We start from the raw sequence: 20,867 nt of genomic DNA on the forward strand, positions 1-20,867 counted from the left end.
TTTTATCTTATGTAATATTGGGCTTATTATTCCACGTCTATTTTCTTAATTTTACAGCATGCTAAAAAAAAAAAAAAAAGATTTTATTAAAAAAAAATTTTCCTTTGGATGCATAGGCAAATAACTAAGATATTTATTATTATTATTACATGACACCTCCAGGGAGTCCAAGGACTCAGCCAGAGGGCATTCTACTCTACTTAACTAAATACATCTCGCCTTCTCCACTGCTGCTTAATCCTACTGCAACACTACTTCTGCCATCAGTGCCCTGCCCCATCATCACCAACAACAGTATTTTTTGTTCTGAGGGCCGATTTGTTTGTACCCAGGATGAAAAACCCAAGTTTCCAAAAGGAAAAAACTCTGCTACCTCCACATGAGATCGGCTAACTTACCTTGAAATGAAAAAGCCCATATAAGGATTCCCCTCCTCATGACGAGAATCGAACCAGGTATTTTCCAATCAAAGGGAACAATATTCTGCTGTTCTTCCAGTTTCGTTACGAAGGCACCTTTCTCTTAAAATAAATAACAAAATGGCATGTTTTCTGTTAAATCTGTTTATTTATCTCTTTTATTTAGATAATCAGCAAATAATAAAATGCCGAATACAAAATGGGGGCAGTGGTGGATGGACAACTAGTATTTAAAAAAAAAAATGGCTAGTGACACAGAATTGTGATCGCAAATAACTCTAGAATAACACTTAATACTGAAGTAAAAATAAATTTATTATTATGTAAATACTTGCTAAAACTCCTTACTACCTATAAACCCATCAGCCAAATTCGTAATCTGCTACCTTCTCCAAAAGACAAACTTTTACCAATGATGAAAGTGCAATGTTTGTGCAACTTGTCTTATTATGAACAAACAGTAAGATCTGTAAATAAATGTATTTCTGAAACATCAAGGCCATATATGGCTTATCAAACCTCACAAATCTGGCTTGGCACAACATACAATTGAAAACACTAACCACGGGATCTGATGGGAAAACACCAAGCTGCTGTATAATTGTTCATGTATAAAATGAACAATTATACAAAGAAAGTGCTGAAGCCCTACTTCATAGACCTATCCTGAATCCCAATGACTGCTTCACTATTCTAAAAGTGTGGGAAATCATTATTACTATTACTTGACACCTCCAGGGAGTCCAAAGACTCATTGAGGGAGGGCACCTACTCTACAACTGTCTCCACCACTCAAATCCACCAACGAACCGCAACTAGACCAATGCCATCTACTGCACACCACCACTACTATTTTCACAATTACAAACATCCATGCCCACAGCGGGATTTGAACCCACAGCCTTTTGGCCGGAGAGTGGATGCGCTAACCACTTGGCCATTCAGGCCACCGGCTTATCCTCAATCATATTAAATAAATTGTAATCTCTTATATATATATTTTATTTTTAACTAATTATTTTCAGTCCAATAGTTTTAATCATGAACACGCTACTGTATACATAAAGGGATTCCAATATAAGGCATGCACTCTACTGTTCCTTTATCTCATCTTTATTGTTGTTTGCTGCTTGTACTGATGATGTCTTACAATGCGTAAGATGAAATATGTACATAATAAATTTATTTTTGCTGTGGTATTATTTGTTATTCTACAGTTATGGATACCCCACTGGTGTCATTATATCATTATACAAGAATGTGATGGGAAATGCATTACTTCACTTAATGTATTTTTAGCCAAAAAGATAACTCAGCTCTCTAATGTGGTTTCAAAATTCCACTGTGGCATGCTTGCCTTTATTTAGTAAACGATATTCATTAGCAGTGTGAGACTTGTACATCTTATTAGGAGCGTCATTAAGTGCTTCGTTGGAGGGAGGGGGAAAAAACGTGTTTGGTCTTTATAGCGACATTCCCAGATTATCACATCCTTTTATCCAGTGGTGTGCTTGAGCCAACTTGTACCAACACATCAGCTGATTGTTGAATTTTCAAGGATGTTGTAAGCACAGGTCAAACCAACAATAGCTAGTGGCGTTTGGCCAAAATGTTTGTATATGGGAAGACAAAAAATCCAACCAGAGTGCACTTAGTTCGGTACCCATTATGCTCTCTTTTCCACTCCACTACATAGCAGCCTGTGTAGGAATTATAAATCTGCTGCCAATTTTGCAGAAATATTACTCAACAAACATCTGCCCAATTCTAAAAATGTAAATATTTCATGAATTGTTGTGAATCTAATAAGGTCTTCACCCTAAGTGACCCAGGTAAAATTAAGCAGATGTTTGCTGATAATGGAATTCTTTTATGCTTTTGAAGGAGGATGGTTGTAATTCTCACAAAGGGAGAACCTAATGCATATTTTTAAGTGAGCCAGTTAAACGTTTATAAGCCCCCCCCGTTTTTTTTTTTTTTTCATAGTAAGGTACTATAACTTTATAACTTTCATGTTTAGAATTGTTGTAAAAAAACTTGAATGACACTAATAGTATTCACCATGAATCTAATGTAAAAAAGTGAACTGTTGAAATAATAAAAGATATAAGTTGGCTATATGAAGGATATATATATATATATATATATATATATACACACACACACAACTTGCTACTTATATTCACAGGAAATGTGTTTTGCAGGATCACCAGTCCAGTGTCCGCCTGGTTAGCCTAGTGGCTTTGCGCTTCACAACCATATGCCTGGGGAAGGAGTGTCCTAGGTTCGATTCCTGTCGTCGGCACAAGGAGCTTAAGGATCTCCCTCAGCCATAGCCAAATTAGTCGGTCTTGAACATGGACAGCAGGGTTTTTTCCACCAGCTTATCTGGGGTTTTTCATCCTGCAACCAGGCAAACTGGTCCTGTGGAACACACATGGATTACAATCAGGAATACTGACCCAGCCATAGGCCTGATTTGCCAACTATGCCGGTTACGAGCCCGAATGAAATTTGGGGGGACTGAGATGGTGCCATACCTCCCCGTAAAGGGGACTCACGGCCGTGTATCATCACACGATATTTAATTAATTACCAGTCCAGTAATAATAGGATATTTGTTTTCATCATTGCGTCTGGTTATCAGCTAATACAACATGACAATAGCAGCTTTCTGTGTTATATATTGCAGTTGATGGGTTATTTGAGTTGTATTTTCAACAAAATTAAAAAAAAAATGATTTAGATAAGTAATCATAGCAATGGAAACACTGTTATTTTGTTTAGTTTATTTGAAACATCACTGCAATAGATTATTCACTGTACCCACTTGTCAGGTATACTCTCCAACCAACACACTGTGGGTTCAAAGGTTGAGTGGTTTTCAATGGTTGAAGCTCTTTAGTTACTAGACAGTTTACATTGGCTTCTGTGAGTAAGACTGTCTGCATATTTGAGTCCTGAAGTGGCTTGAAAAAGTATCATGTTGGTTTCTAGAGCACAGCTTTTGGATTATCTAACCCTAAGCCTACTCAGAGAGTACTGTTGTGCTGTAGGCTATAGTCTTCTGTGGATAGGAGGGTTTTACATTCAGAAAGTGGTGTCATTAACATGTCATCTGTGGTGAATGAAAACTTAGCAATAAAAACCAAGAATTAGCCTTTTGGTAGAACCTCTCCTTGTAACTTTATTTTTTAAAATACATTTATGTGTGTATGCTCTTTTTTTGTCTCACAGTGTGAGGTTACATTTTCAAGATTTCTTTAATGAATTTTCAGGTATATCTTGGTTTTGAGCATTGCATGTTCAATTTATTAAAATATTTATACTTATAATCTCAAGGAGTAGATAAGATCATTGTGGTTGTGAAGCATAAAGGCCAACTTGTCATATTTAAATTAATTTAAATGATATATCTTGTTTAAACAGTAAAAATATACACTTATAAATATTTTGCTTCTCTGTTTAGGCAAAAAAATTAACTACCTCCTCAAAAAATTCACTCACTGGTTCTAATCGAAGTAATTCTTCAAGCAAACAAGCACCTAGTCCTGCCCATTCAGCATCTTCACTTTCTTCATCTCATATACCATCAACAGGAAAAATTGTGTCTGCTGTGACTACTGTGGAAGAAGACGATATCAATATGCCTGCCCCATTGAATTTATGCATAAAGAAACCTGAACCATCATTTCAATCTGATCTAGCTTCTAACACCTCAAATATTTGTACTACTGTTAACCTTCCTACCTCGACAAATGTTCAGCCTAGGGTCCAAGTAAAGTCTGGTGCAGGGCCAAAAAAAAGGGGAAGAAAACCAAAATATAGTTTATTATGCATAGATGATGATGTAAGAAATCAGGTAACTAAAATCAGCATCCTCATATTTAGTTAGAAAGAAACTTTTAGTGTGTGATTTTTTTTTTATTGATCTGAACAACTGTTATTTTTTTCTGTAGATATGGAAATATCAAAGTGGCATATTATATTCCAATTTAGACTACATCTTGATTATTTTGTGCATATATTGTGTTGCATTATATTAAATTAAATTAAAATAACATTCACTGTATAAAGTTACTTTGTAAGAAAAAATAGGAAAAGTATGACTGTTGAAGTAATAACTTTAGTAGATAAATAAAATTAATTACTCTGTGTTTTGATATTAACAGACACAAAGTATGTTACATCAGACCACGGTATACTACTCTGTTGCTATTTTGGTCAACTGTTGATTCTAGCATGTGTGTAATGCAGTTTGTGGGATTAATGTTCAAGTTAGAATTTTATATATTACTCTAATTCTATTTATTGCATTTTCATGTTTTATAAAAACTTGCTACTGAATCAAAATTGTCAGTTCTACTCCAGTAGGCAAGATCCCAGTGCAAATACTTCATGGCATCACTTGTAAAAGATGCCAATTTTTCTAAGCTCTGCTTCTTTACTTCACGCCATGGCTATAGCTCATAACTGCTGACCCCATCTAATGATGTTCATGCCACTGCTCTCTCTCTCTCTCTCTCTGCTATTACTGCCATATTTTTTAAAGCTGCAGCATATGGCAACATCAGTGATTGATTGCATGACATAAATGTAATTCAAAATTCAGAAGTTTTAAAGTGTAACCGCTTGAATGAAAAAAGAACATACATCTTTTTTGGATGCTGATAATGCTGATATTGGAAATTTACCACAAAAAGAAATCTCGTCTAGAGATTTTTGCCTTAAAATTAAGACTTGAAGAAAATTCTCTTTTTGTAAAAATAAAACAGGATTAAGTTTGACTAGCATCGAAATTAACATAGCTATCAGAATCCCATTAAAGAATGTTTTTGGGATTCTGATTTTTGATTGTTGAAGTTTTTGATTTATGTGGTGTAAGAGATGTTGTCAAAGAAGAAAGAGAATTACAGTGTAATGTCATCAGTAAAACTGTAGATTGGATTCTCATCCATATGAAGAAATTCATTGATTATTATAGAAAGAAAGCAGACGAAAGAACTTGCGGAGCTCTGACATTAGTTTGAGGATAAAGATCCATCCATCATAAGTGGGATACCACCAGAGAGAAAGCTGCAACCCAGTTGCAGAAGTCAGAAGATAGAATATGTGAGGGCAGATTACTTATAACTGTAGCAAGTACTTAATAGTCCTGTATATGAAACAACACGATCATATACTTCATAAATATCAAGGTCCTCCATGTTGATCAACAATTGTATAGTTCATCCTTGCAGTTAAAGTTTTCAGGTAATGTGGAGGTGTACTGGTAATGGTATTTTCCATTACTTGAGAAAGACTTAAAGAGAAGTTCTTTCCTTTAGTGTTACATGGTGATCAGCATTCATTTTAGACAAATTATGGACTCTACAACTATGTTAGAAATAATTATTTTAATTTCCCAGAATTTCAAGCTTGATTGGGTCATAATCTGGAGTATACATATATATATATATACATACACACACACACACACAGAGACAAGCTATATTACATTTCACACAGTATGCTAAAGAGACAATGATTTGATCAACAGTTATTCTACAGGCCTGACCTCTAGTGAAAATAAAATGAAATAAAATAACTACATCAAAGCTATATTTTATTTAAGACATCAGAGAACATTCTTTCATATAGATAGTTTTATTACAGAAAAATTATGTCTTAATTTAACATGACAATTGTTATATTAGATTTAAGATCCTGGATTACCTATGGTCCTATATTTATAATTAACTCTTAGGGAGAAAGGTTAACTGGATAGAATATGTGTCTTCCATATTCTTGGGATTTTTAGATCATCATTATTGTTAAGATTAGGGCGGTTGATAAGAATTTCACAGGCCTGCTTAATTTACGTTCATACCATGTTTTGGTGTGATGTAAACAACAGGTGCTTACCAGTCAATTCTGTGTTAAGTGTTCAGGGCAATGATCAGAAAGGCCAGCTTTACCATAGTTATTATATTTAATGTGTCATTTATGTTCCTTTTTTTTCTGATAGGAACTGTGCATCCTGTTTCTCCTATATAGGGCAAATTACAGATGCAATGAATATGGTATACTACAGAGTGGGTCAGTGGAGAGAGTGGATCCTTGGATGAGTTGAGTAAGTTCTTTAATTTTGCAGGAGTACACGTGGCTTTAAGGTTGTATTTCTGTAGTATTCTCTTTATTTCATCTAATATCCCTTTAATCTACGGAATGGTTAAAGTTTTATTGTAGGTCTAGTTTATTTTTGTTTTTAAGTGAGTCTTGTGAAGAATTTTGTTGATAGTATTTTGGCTGTAGCCATTTTTTAGGAAGGTATTGCTGATGTTATAATTTATCTTTAAATGCTTGTTCATTAGAACGAAAAGTTTGCTCTATTGAAAGGAAAGTAACAGTTCTCTCCTCTATCTAGATACACTAATGACATGACTTCCCCTAATGGCTCATTGTCCTTCTCCATTTATAGTAAACCCACTCATACAAGAAGATATTTACATAAACAATTGTACTACCACCCTTCCTGACAGCATGACATCCCCAAAAAAACTTTCTCCCAAGCCTGATCTATTTGTTCAAATGACACGGCTCTTGAGACTGAGCTTGGGGACCTTCGCAACCTTTTTAGCCATTAACTACAGCCCATGCATAAAATACCACATGCACTTCCCAATCCTTCTTACATTCAATACACAGATCATAACAAAACTATTATCCCATATGTTTAAGGTATATCAGAAAATATAGCCAAAGTTCTTTGCAAATATGATCTCCATACCACTTTCAAACCTTTCATTAACTAGCAACCTTCATACATTCTCCTAAAGATCAACCACAGCCACAAACCAGTGAAATATTAGTGAGTGTTATTAGAAGGCGTTATTTATACCATGAGGCATTATTATGAATAATCTGTGATACCTAAACCTGTCTATACACATTATGAATTTGTTTCCTTAGAAATAGGTTGAATGTGGAGCAAGTTGGAGTATGGATACCAATGTTTAATGCTTTAGAGAAAGCATCTGACACAATGAAAAAGGAAAAGTTGGTCCTTGTTGGGGATCTAAATAGCAGAGTAGGAGATGATTGTCAGACATACAAAAATATATTGGGAAAATTTGGAGAAAAGAGCAAATCTAATAATAATAGCAAATATTTGTTGGATTTCTGCTGAGGATATGGACTGGTTATTACTAACACCATGTTCCAACATAAAAATGTACTCAAATTCACATGAAGAGAAGAGGCAAGAAATCAGAAAAGTCTCATTGACTATGTTATTGTCGATGGTGATGTTTTCTCCCTTGTGCAGGACACCAAAGTGTACAGAGGATTTGAAATTGGAAGTGATCACTATATAGTCCTGAGCAGGATAAAATTGAATTTCATATTGAAAAGAATAACATGTAAGAAAGTTTTAAAGCGAATAAAAGTTGAGCAGCTCTCAGATGTGAACTGTAGACTAAAATACACAAATATTATTGAAGAAAAACTTTAGAGATTCAGTGGCAAGCCTTGAAGAAAATCTTGCTTGATTCAGCCAGAGAGGCAGGTGGTGAGGTTGTCTGCAAGGATAGAAAAATCAGAACTCCATGGTGGACACAGGAAGTTAAAGAGGCAGTGAAGGAAAAGAAAGCATATCAAAAGTTCCTGGCAATTAAGTCAGTTTGTGCTCTTAGTACAAGCTGACTTTTTTGAAGGTATTTTGAAGGTTGTTGAAGAAGCTTTGAAATGGAAGAAAGAGTACTGTAAAAGGAGTTAGAGATGATAAAGGTGACATGAAAACCGGAGAAAAAGATATCCTTGAAGTATGGAGTAAGTTCTTCGAGAAATTGCTAAATGAGACAAGCAGTGATGACAGCCCAGTGGTAAAAAAACACTGACCGGGCATGCAGTCAGGAATACATATCCATACTTGAAGTAGAAAAAGCCATCAAAGTCTTGAAATGTGGAAAGGCAGCAGGAGTAGATGATATTCGACCAGAAATGCTGAAGTATGGTGGTATAAATGTCTTGCAGTGGCTGCATTGCATAGTTCAGAAGGCCTGGAAAGAGGGACGAATTCCCGATGATTGGAGTAGACTCTCATAGTACCCATATATAAAAAGGGAAATAAAACTGAATGTGAGAATTACAGCGATATTTCCCTACTGAGTATTCCTGGTAAGATATATGCAAGTATACTTGAGAAAAGGTTGAGTAGAATAGTAGAAGAAAAGCTTGGTGAAGAAAAAGCTGGATTCTGGACAAATAGAGGCTGTCAGGATCAGATCTTCACTTTATGACAAATAGTGGAGAAATCATGGGAATATAACAAAGATCTCTATTTGAGTTTTGTAGATCTGGAAAAGGCATATGATAAGATGCCAAGAGAGAATCTATTTGAAACGCTACAGTTATATGGTGTTGTAATGATGGAAGTACAGGAAGATGGTTTAATGTTAAATCTGGTATGAGACAAGGATGTACATTATCCCCTCTGTTATTCATTATCTATATGGATCACCTTATGAAGGAATGTGGTATTAAAAATTATACCAGAATTGGAGATGTTAATGTCAGCTCTTTACTTTATGTGGACGATTGTTATACTTATCAATAAATCTGCTACGAGTCTGCAAGATTCTTTGACTAAATTGAATAACTGTTGTAATAGATATGGTATGAAGGTCAGCTATAAAAAGACAAAGACAATGAAAATAGGTAGATTCGTTGAAAATGTCAACTGCATTGTGAACATAGAACCTGTGGAACAAGTAAACATTTCACCTACATAGGCACTATATTTAGTGATGATGATAAATTAAATATGGAAATAGACAACAGAATCAACAAAACTGGTATGGTAGGAAGTCAATTGAATAAATTCATATGGAATAAGAGAGAAATTAGTCAGAACACTAAATTAGCTGTATACAAGACAGTGTTCAAACCAGTTTTAATTTATGGATCTGAGAGCTGGGTCAGAAGTAAAACACTTGACCAAGGACTAGAGACCGCAGATATGAAAGTCCTGAGAAAGATTAGTGGCGTGAACAGATGGCATCAATGGCAATATCATATTAAAAACGAGAATATTAGGAAAGAACTTGACATTGCCAGCATCCAGGAATGCATTAGCAGAGCTAATCTCAGGTGGTATGGTCATTTAAACGGAATGGACGAGGAAAGATAGGCAAAACAAGTGTTCTCTGCCAAGTTGGCAGGAAAACGACCCAGAGGAAGACCAAGATATAGGTGGATTGATACGGTACAAAATGCCTTAGATGACAGAAATATAAGATCTGATAATATTGGAGTCTTGACAAGTGGCAGACTGATCTGAAGGAAAATTGTAGATAGGAAGTTAGTAATGATGTAAATTTTTCATGTAGTATTATCATATCCTGTACACCCCTTGAGGGTACATGGCAGGATGATGAATCAGTAACAATAAAAATAATAGTAGCCTATGCACCCACCTCAACAAATGACAAAGAAAAAATAGAAAACTTCTATGAACACCTACGAGAAACATTACAGAAAAAAAACAACATACAGGTAACCCTCATATAATGCAGATTTTAGGTTCCACAAAAATGGTGCATTATATAAATCGCGTTATGCAAGACTCGGATCACATAGGAAAAGTAGGATTAGGTTCCGATTTTTTTTTTTTTAAGATTATATAAATGATGACATATCCAACAAAAAAATATTTTTATGTAATTCAGGTAATTCATGTAAGTTAAGAAAACATAAACTATGAAATAAATACATAGCATAAAATTGTAAATTGTACGTAAACTTTATTGCACATAATACGTAAATGTTTTAGGCAAAATAAATTAAAGTGCATATTTTAATATGCACTTTATTTTATTTTGTCATCACTCTCTTCAAAACTAATATTTCGTAGATGTTCTTTATTTACGAGTGACTGGACGTCATCATTACTTGAAATCTCTTGGACATCATTTGTATAACTCTGCATACTTCAGCTGGTTTAGTCATCCAGAAGTCAGTAATAAGACTGCTTACCACTATGCTGCAATTTTTTTATTAAGTTCATAATCCATAAAATAATTTTCTTGCCAAGTCCAATCCTTCTGCTAATTTCTTTAAACTGAATTCTTTAACGGATTCATCACAATCAAAATCTTTGGCAGAACTTTTCCTGCCATTTGGTTCGACGTCATCTATTAATTGTTCCATTTCCTCATTTAAATCTATTTCCCCATTAATTGATTCACTATTGAAGAGATTGGAGCACTTATAAAGAAGTTCATGAAGATTGAGTCTCATGTGCTGATCGAAACCAAATGTATTTTCAGTCTTGTTCAATTGTTACATTGGCAGTTTGCAGTGGGTGGGTTTATCCCTGTTAATAAATGCGTATATTGCAAAAGCGCTCTAAGTGGCAATTATTATAAAAAAAATTTTTTTTACATAAAAAAAAAAAGCACTACATATTGTATGTAACTCACCAAAAAATAAAGTGCTCAGCTTGAGATTAACACACTTATGATTTCTAATGCGCTTTCCTGGCAGAAAACAAAGACAATTTTCAATAATGAATACTTTATACGGTAAAAAATTGTAACAAAAACAATTTCTGAGCAATAAATACAAAATGTTATATTCAGGCAATGACAATCAAGGAAAAGAAGGAGTAGCCATAGTATTCAACACAAAATACAAGGCTAATCTTCTTGAATGGCAGCCAGTCTCAAGTAGAGTAATGTGGGCAAATATGAGAATGGGGAACTGGACAATGAGACTTATTTGTGCCTATGGTCCCACAGAAGGTTCTACTAAGGTAGAAGTGGAGGAATTTTTTGATGCTTTAGAAAAAGCAATTGACACAATGAAAAATGAAAAGTTGGTCCTTGTTGGGGATCTAAATAGCAGAGTAGGAAATGATTGTGAGACATACAAAAATATTTTGGGAAAATTTGGAGAAAAGAGCAAAGCTAATAATAATGGCAAATATCTGTTGGATTTCTGCTCAGGACATGTACTGGTTATTACTAACACCATGTTCCAACATAAAAATGTGCACAAATTCACATGGAGAGAAGAGGCTAGGAATAAGAAAAGTCTCATTGACTATGTTATTGTTGATAGTGATGTTTTCTCCCTGGTGCAGGACACCAGAGTGTACAGAGGATTTGAAATTGGAAGTGATCACTATTTAGTCTTGAGCAGGATAAAATTGAATTTCATATTGGAAAGAAGAACATGTAAGAAAGTTTTAAAGCGAATAAAAGTTGAGCAGCTCTCAGATGTGAACTGTAGGCTAAAATACACAAAGATTATTGAAGAAAAAATGAAAGAGTTTGAGAACAGGAATCAAACCTTGGAGATTCAGTGGCAAACTCTGAAGAAAACATTGATTGATTCTGCCAGAGAGGCATGTGGTGAGGTTGTCTGTATGGATAAAAAAATCAGAACTCCCTGGTGGACACAGGAAGTTAAAGAGGCAGTGAAGGAAAAGAAGAAAGCATACCAAAAGTTCCTGTCAAATAAGTCAGCTTGTGCTCTTAGAGAATATAGAGACAAATGCAAGAATGCTAAACACTGTGTAAAACTAGCTAAACAAAAGTCATGGGAGGACTTTGGCAAGAATATAGAAAATAAATATCAAGAAGGTGGCAAAATATTCTGGAGGTTGTTGAAGAAGCTTAAGAATGGAGGAAAGAGTGCTGTAAAAGGAATTAGAGATGATAAAGGTGACATGAAAATGGGAGAAAAAGATATCCTTGAAGTATAGAGTAATTACTTTGAAAAACTGCTAAATGAAACAAGCAGTGATGACAGCACAGTGGTAAAAAACACTGACCAGGCATGCAGTCAGAAATACATATCGATACTATAAGTAGAAAAAGCCATCAAAGGCTTGAAATGTGGAAAGGCAGCAGGAGTAGATGATATTTGACCAGAAATGCTGAAGTATGGTGGTATAAGAGTCTTACAGTGGCTGCACTGCATAGTTCAGAAAGCCTGGATAGAGGGACGAATTCCCGATGACTGGAGTAGAGCCCTCATAGTACCCATATATAAAAAGGGAAATAAAACTGCATGTGAGAATTACAGAGGTATTTCCCTACTGAGTGTTCCTGGCAAGATCTATGCAAGTATACTTGAGAAACGGTTGAGAAAAATTGTGGAAGAAAAGCTTGGTGAAGAACAAGCTGGATTCAGGCCAAATAGAGGCTGTCAGGATCAGATCTTCACTTTACGACAAATAGTCGAGAAAGCATGGGAATATAACAAAAATCTGTATTTAAGTTTTGTCGATCTGGAAAAGGCATATGACAAGGTGCCAAGAGAGAAGCTATTCAATACGCTGCAGTTATATGGTGTCAATGGGGCATTATATCAAGTAATACTTAGTCTTTATTTGAGTTGTAAGTCAGCAGTTAGAATTGAAGGAAGTACAGGAAGATGGTTTAATGTTAAATCTCGTGTGAGACAAGGATGTACATTATCCCCTCTGTTATTCATTATCTATATGGATCACATTATGAAGGAAAGTGGTATTAAACATGATATCAAAATTGGAGATGTTAATGTCAGCTCTTTGCTTTATGCAGATGATGTTATACTTCTAAATAAATCTGCTACAAGTCTGCAAGATTCTCTGACTAAATTGAATAGCTGTTGTAATAGATATGGCATGAAGGTCAGCAATAAAAAGACAAAGACAATGAAAATAGGCAGAATCATTGAAAATGTCAACTGTGTTGTGAATGGAGAATCTGTGGAACAAGTAAAACATTTCAGCTATTTAGGCACGAATTTTACTGAAGATGGTAAATTAAATATAGAAATAGACAACAGAATAAGCAAAGCTGGTATGGTGGGAAGTCAATTGAATAAATTTATATCGAATAAGAGAGAAATTAGTCGGAACACTAAATTAGCTGTATACAAGACAGTGTTCAAACCAGTTTTAACTTATGGATCTGAGAGCTGGGTCAGAAGTAAAACACTTGACCAAAGACTAGAGACCACAGATATGAGAGTCCTGAGAAAGATTATAGGCGTGAACAGATGGCATCAATGGCAATATCATATTAAAAACGAGGATATTAGGAAAGAACTTGACATTGTCAGCATCCAGGAATGTGTTAGCAGAGCTAATCTCAGGTGGTATGGTCACTTAAACAGAATGGGAGAGGAAAGATTAGCAAAACAAGTGTTCTCTGCCAGGTTGGCAGCAAAACGACCTAGAGGAAGACCAAGATATAGGTGGATTGATATTGTACAAAGTGCTTTAGACGATAGAAATATAAGATCTGATAATGATGGAGTCTTGACAAGTAACAGACTGATTTGGAGGAAAATTGTAGATAGGAAATTAATAATGATGTAATTTTTTCATGTAGTACTATCATATCCTGTACACCCCTTGAGGGTACATGGCAGGAATTTGATGATGATGATGATGGTAAACAATTGATGTACATGTGTGCTAAAGGGTATTTCCCCTAATATAAATTCACTACTTATAACTGCATGTGCGATACGGGCAAATGCAAAGTTAACGAAGATAAAATTTGATTTTTAAGTCACGCGTTGAAAAATATATGAAAAGGTGAAGGGTTACTACAGTTTGTGGACCGTCTTGTATCGAAACCGCATTGTATAAGTACCACGTTCAACAGGGGTTCTACAATTTGTAGACCGTGTTATACGAGGGTTACCTGTACACAATAGTGTGTGAGGATTTCAATGCAAAGATTGGTACAGAATTTATTGAGGAAAAATACATTGGACTGTGGGGGAAAGGAATGAATGAGGTGAACTCCTGGCAGAATTTGTAGAAGCAGAAATGCTGTACATTATGAATATTTTTTTTAAAAAAGAGAACTGGAAAAAGATGGACTTTGCAATCTTCAAATGAAGAGACAAGAAATGAAATTGATTTCATTTTAACAGATCACAAAAGAATAATAAAAAATGTGGAAGTCATTGGGAAAACCTATTGCGATATTCATCCAGACCACCATCCAATAAGAGCCACCCTCAAAATACAAAGAAAAAATGAAGAATGCATACGAGCACAGTCCAACCATAAAAAGCGTCCAAAACAAATATACCCAGAAGAATTTAGAAAAAATGTTGAAGGAACTGACTGGAAATTAAAAAATGACATTGACGAAGATTTAACAAACTTGAATAATCTGTTAATGAACTTCCTCCAAAGAATGATAGAACTATTGAAGAAAAGAAAAATACTGAAGGATACAGGAAAAGACTGCTTAGATTATAAAATTATCTGTAAACAACTGAGGCAGAATATCAAAGACGACTATAACATATATAGAATGAAAAAATTGGCAGAAGCAGTTAGGCTCTGCAGCAGCCTAAAAAAATAGAAAAAGAAAGAAATCTAAAGCGACCACTACCGTCAGCCTTCATAGACAGTCAAGGAAACAGACGCACAAACAGAAATGAAATAGAAAAAATAGTAAAATCGTTTTATGAGAACCTTTACTCATCTAAAGAAGTAATTACCACTCCAGTACCAGATGAAAATTTGTAACATTTGGAAATACCACCTGTCCTACCTGAAGAAGTAAAAATGGCTATCCACCATATGAAAAATGACCGATCACCAGGAATTGACGGTATAAAATCTGAAGAATTAAAAATGGGTGGACATATACTCTTTAAAGCTCTAGCAGAGAGATTTACCCAATATATACAATTAAGGAAAGTATCTACTGAATGGAAAACATTAAAGACCTTAATTCTGCATAAAAAAGGTAATAAAGAAGACATCAGTAACTACAGATCCATCTATCTATTAGCGCACACACATGAAATATTCACCAGAGTCATCCTAAACCGAATACAAACCTCCATCAATGAAAATAGCTGCAAAGAACAGGCCAGTGTCAAAAAAGGCTTTTCAACAATAGATCACATTGAAACTATTACTCAGCTAACAGAAAGATTCAGAGAATACCAGATTCCACTTTGTCTTCTTTTTATAAATTTTAAAAAGGCATTTGACACTGTTGAACATAAACACAGTATTCCAAGCTTTAATAGAACAAGGTGTAGAAAAAGCATACATCCAACTCATAAAAGATATCTACAAAGAAGGCACAACAAATATCACTATTTTCAATCACCCAATTAAAATTAACTTAAGTAGAGGAGTACGTCAGGGTGATGTCTTATCACCTAATCTCTTTACATCTACTCTGGATAGCATCATTCAAAAAACTGACATGAAAGGTGGAGTAAACATTGATGGTGAAATGTTAATTATCCTACTATTTGCCGATGATGTGGAATTGATACCTCACTTAACCAAACACTTAGAATCAACGCTGAATAACATAAGCCAAAACTGCCAAAAAATTGGATTGGAAATACATCCTGACAAAACAAGATGGATGAAAAACAAATACTGTAAAGATTATACAATCACTCTAGAATCCCACACCATTGAAAAAGTTGAAGATTACATCCACCTCGGCCAGTCCATAAAAATGAATAATCACATATCAAATGAAATAGCAAGGAGAAAAAGAGCTGCTTGGATAGCCTTCAACAGAATAAAATCAACAATTACCAACCAAAACATAGATATAGAAATAAGAGCCATCTTTTCAGTAGTCACATCTTGCCAGCATTAACTTATGGCAGGGAAACATGGAACACAACTTTAAAAGAAGAACTAACTTTAATAACAACTCAACATGCAATAGAAAGAAGAATGTGCAATATAAACAAAATAGACCACTTAAGACACACTGAAATTAGGAAGAAGTCTGAACTCACAGATGTAATAAAAGCAATCTACAACAGCAAAAGAAGATGGGTAGGACACTTTGTCAGAATGAGAGACAACAGATGGACAGTCAAAGTTACAAACTGGTATCCGAGAGATACCAAAAGGAAGCCTGGAAGACCAGCCTTATGGTGGGAAGAACCAGTGATTAAGAAAGTCTGAAGAAATTGGAGAAGAAAGGCCCAAGATAGGAACAACTGGACTATTTACGACCTGTAGTCATGGAGGAATCCTGACTGAAATCACAAGTCCAAGGTAAAGAGGAAGAATGGAAGGATAACTTTACTGAGTACAGATGGTAGAGAGATAACAGGCAGATGAAATTGTGGAGCTACTGACTGATCATTATGCAAGAGTGTATCATCCAAGTGAAGATATTGTTGTGACAGAAACTGATGTGAGAACAGAGGTTGATGAATTAAAAGTACTTAGGATATTGCAGAATTGGAATGTAGATATAGTTGTGGGGTTAGATAGGATATTGGCTCACATTTTAAGAGAATGTGCAGTTGAAGTGGTGATGCCTTTGACTAAGCTGTTTAATTTTCAGCCCTGGCAAAGTTCCAAGGGAGTGGAAGGAGGGCAAAATAATTACTTTGCATAAAAGAGGATTAAGTCTGTTGTAGCATTATTGACCAATCAGTATCTCAGGAATTGTGGTAAAAGTACTGGAAAAGTTGCAGAAAGAGATTTAAAAATGAATCGATAAAAATATGAGAGCCTCTAACTGGTAATTAGTTTACGGAATTAACAACGCATATAAAGTATATTAATTAAAGGTAACCTTAATGAATAACTTCTATATTTTGGCAACGTCACATTGCCATCTTCAGGAACATAAAGATATGGTATGTGCACTCAGGAACTAACACAAAGCAAATGAGCAAGAAAGCAAGAAACTAATATTGTTCCTAAAGTCCTAATGGTGCCCTCTTGCGGTCTAATTTGGTAGTCTTGGCAGTTGGGCTGAAGTTCTCATAATAAAAGTCTCCCAAATTTGGGGCAGTTTCATGCACCCAAATTTGTTGAGGTTAGGAACGTTTTTTAGAGCTGCTGAAGATTCTTTGAATAATCTTTCGTATTTAAACTTGCTGCGATGAATTATTTTTGTTTTCTTCCAACGAATTTTATGATGGGTATCTAAGGCATTGTCTGCCAGCCCAGAGCCGCTGTACTGGTGAAACCGGATGTAGTCTTGGTGTCCTGAAATCCTGATATTTGTTGTTCTGCCTGTTTGGCCAAAGTAGGACAATTTGCAGCTGCAAAGGACCTGGTATACACCAGGTAGGTCTAGGGGAAGTGGTTGGTCTTTGGTAGAGCGGATAAGGGATGCCAACTTTTTATATGGTCTGTAACAGGAAGTAGGGTCATATTTTTTGAGGATATTGGTTATTTTCTCAGAGGTGCCCTGGATGTAGGGGATGGTGATAGATTTGGTGTAATCTTTATTGTGGAGGGGAGGGGGGGTTGTGGTTTGCAGGTTTTAGTATTTTTTGGATTTTTTTTGGGGTTATAGCCATTGGCTAAGAAAGTGTTGAGGATGTGGTTTAGTTCAATAGTCAGGGCCTTGTCATCTGAGCAGATTAATTTTGCCCTGTTATATAGTGTTTTTATCACCCCATATTGTTGTGAGGGGGGGGATTGCTGGTGAATGTATCTGCCAGTGTGGGTGGGTTTTCTGTAAACAGAGAAAACCAAAGATTCATCAAGCTGGTGGATGATTAAAGTGTCTAGGAAGGGGAGGGTGTTATTTTCCTCTTTTTCTAAGGTGAACTGGACTCTGGGGTGTTGGTTGTTTAAGTGTGTTAGGAAAGAGTGGAGTGTGTCTGAGCCATGTGGCCAAATAGCAAACACATCATGCACATAACGAAGCCAAATAGTAGGTTTTTGTGGGGCGGAGTTTAAGGCTTTCTCTTCAAATGTCTCCATAAAGAAATTGGCCAAGGGTGGGGAAAGTGGTGAACCCATGGCTGTCCCCTCTATCTGTTTGTAGAACTTTCCTTGCCAAACGAAATAGCCTGAGTTCATTGTGAACTGAAATAGGGCTGAGATATCGGGAGGAAACTTGGCTTGGATGAGCTCTAGGGTTTCTTTGAGTGGGACATTAGTGAATAGGGAGGAGACGTCAAAACTGACCATTATGTCAGTGTGTTGGAGTGTGAGGTTTTCTATACTGGCTTTAAAGTGGGCTGAGTTTTTTTTGTGTGATGGTGTGTTGCCAGTGTAGTGTGTGAGCGTTTTGGCTAAATGTTTGGCTAATTTATATGTGGGGGAATCAATGCCATCCACTATGGGACACAATGGCACATTTTGTTTATGTATTTTTGGGAGTGCATATAATCGGGGGGGGGGTCTAGAGTTATAAGGTTTAAGTTTGTTGGTGACTTCCACAGGCCAAGAAGTGACTTTCTTAAGGAGTCTGTGGATAGTTCTAATCTGAGAGCTGGTCGGATTATATTCAATGGGGAAGTTAGTAGTACGGTCTAGTACTAAAGAATTTAGCTTACCTTTGTAGTCTTTTTGATTGAGTACCACAGTGGCGCTTCCCTTATCAGCTTTGGTGATTACTATTTTTTTATTGTTTTTCAATTCTTGTAGGGCTGTATATTCGTTTTTGGATAAGTTGGATTTTGGAGGTTTGGCTTTAGTGAGAACACCGACTACATCCAGTCTTACGTTGTTGGCGATATGGTTAGGCAGGTTGCGAATTCCACGCTCTATTTGGATCATGATTTCTTCAGCAGGTATCCTTTTAGGAGCTAGGGCGAAATTGTGACCACGTGAAAGTGCGGTGAGTGCTTCAGGCTTTAAAACTGCTGACGAGAGGTTGACTACAGTGTTGAGTGGTTGCTGGGGTATGGAAGTAGAAGTCGTTGTCAGGTTTTCGTATTTTTTCACTTGCCGATGCGCATGAGATGTCATGAAGTATAGACCATAGATCAAGGCCGAGTGTATTTGAAAGCTCTTCCTCTAGCGCCCGTAAGGTTTTGTTTTCATTGGCAAGGAGAACGCGCGTTGCGGTAATTTGTTCTCTTAACAGGGTGAAGCTAGTGCGGTTATAAATGCGTAGAGCTTTCTCGGAAGTAAAACGGTGCTTCAATTTGACACAATTAGGGATCACTTTGTTAGCATTTTAGGAACGTCAGACGATTTATTTGCCTCGATATCTTCAACCTCAATTTGCTGTATTGTCGGGCCTTTCGTGCGTGGATGATAATGATTCTAGTAGCAAGACTTATACGTTTTTTCCGTACACTAATTACCAGTTATGTCTAACCAACGTATAAGTCTTGCTACTAGAATTATGAAAGCCTCTGTAGCTCATTTGGTGTAGACAAAGCCTTTTGGTCAGAAAGACCTGGGATCGATTCCCATCCATGACATGAGGAACCTTTATCTGGTCTCTTTCGACTAAAGAGAAACTCGGGTTTTTCGTCCCCCCAGAACAGACAAACCGGCCAATAGAACATACACAATTTACAGATAAGAATACTTGAAGGCATAGTGGTAACTGCCTTATCCTCGTATTATGGTTAAGAAATCCAAGGGTACTTGGAAGGCTATGGGCGCTTAAGTGCCTGTTAGCCACTTAAAGCCACTGGTGGATTGATGGAGATAAAAATATGATTCTCTGTAAGGGAGCAGCATGGCTTTGTGAAGGGTAGGTTATGCCTTAGTAATCTATTAACTTTTGATAATAGGATGACAGCTGAGGTGGATGAAGGGAATTACTACACGATGATACTGCTGGATTTTGCAAAGGCATTTGATAGGATACCACGTGGAACTCTGTTATGCAAATTGCAGCATATGGGATGGATATGAAACTGGTAACGTGGATAAAATGGAGGCTGATGAACAGATACCAAAAATTAGTAGTATTGACTGGCAGCTCGTTGTCATCATAGATGCTTTTATATCCAGTAAAATGAATATAACCATTACCTTGATGGACCTGTGGTTTCAGTCAGGATTTCTCCATGACTGCAGGTCGTAAAGAGTCCAGCTATTCCTGTCTTGGGTCTTCCAGCCTTAAGGCTGGTCGTCCAGGTTTCCTTTTGGTATCTCTCGGATACCAGTTTGTAACTCTGACTGTCGATCTGTTGTCTCTCATTCTGGCGAGATGTCCTACCCATCTTCTTTTGCTGTTGTAAATTGTTTTTTTTATATCTGTGAGTGCAGACTTCTTCCTGATTTCTGTGTGTCTTACATGGTCTATTTTGTTTATATTGCATATTCTTCTTTCTATTGCATGTTGAGTTGTTATTAAGCTTTGTTCTTCTTTTAAAGTTGTGTTCCATGTTTCACTGCCATAAGTTAATGCTGGTAAGATGTGACTATTGAAAAGATGGTCTCTTATGTCTATATCTATGTTTTGGTTGGTAATTGTTGATATTATCTCTTTTTCTCCTTGCTATTTCATTTGATATATCATTATTCATTTTTATGGGCTGGCCGAGGTAGATGTATTCTTCAACTTTTTCGATGGTGTGAGATTCTAGAGTGATTGTATGATCTTTACAGTATTTGTTTTTCATCTATCTTGTTTTGTCAGGGTGTATTTCCAATCCAATTTTTTGGCAGTTTTGACTTATGTTATTCAGCATTGATACTAGGAGTTTGGGTGAGTGAGATATATTAATACCACATCATCGGCGAATAAT

The 20,867-nt window shown here is 36.0% G+C and overlaps 1 protein-coding gene across 1 annotated transcript in view; it reads left to right on the forward strand.

Annotated features, from left to right (window-relative positions):
- The window catches only part of LOC150098964 (bromodomain adjacent to zinc finger domain protein 2B-like), a 632,705-nt gene that overhangs the window by 81,396 nt on the left and 530,442 nt on the right, over positions 1-20,867 (forward strand). The window contains exon 4 of the mRNA XM_090405782.1: positions 3,889-4,281. Coding sequence (XP_090261908.1) covers positions 3,889-4,281 — 393 coding nt within the window. The remainder of the gene's footprint in view (positions 1-3,888; positions 4,282-20,867) is intronic.

The sequence above is a fragment of the Typopeltis vanoorti genome, chromosome 15, assembly GCF_054136105.1.
Source record: "Typopeltis vanoorti isolate ZY-2024b chromosome 15, IOZ_Tvanoo_1.0, whole genome shotgun sequence".
Lineage (NCBI taxonomy): Eukaryota > Metazoa > Arthropoda > Arachnida > Uropygi > Thelyphonidae > Typopeltis > Typopeltis vanoorti.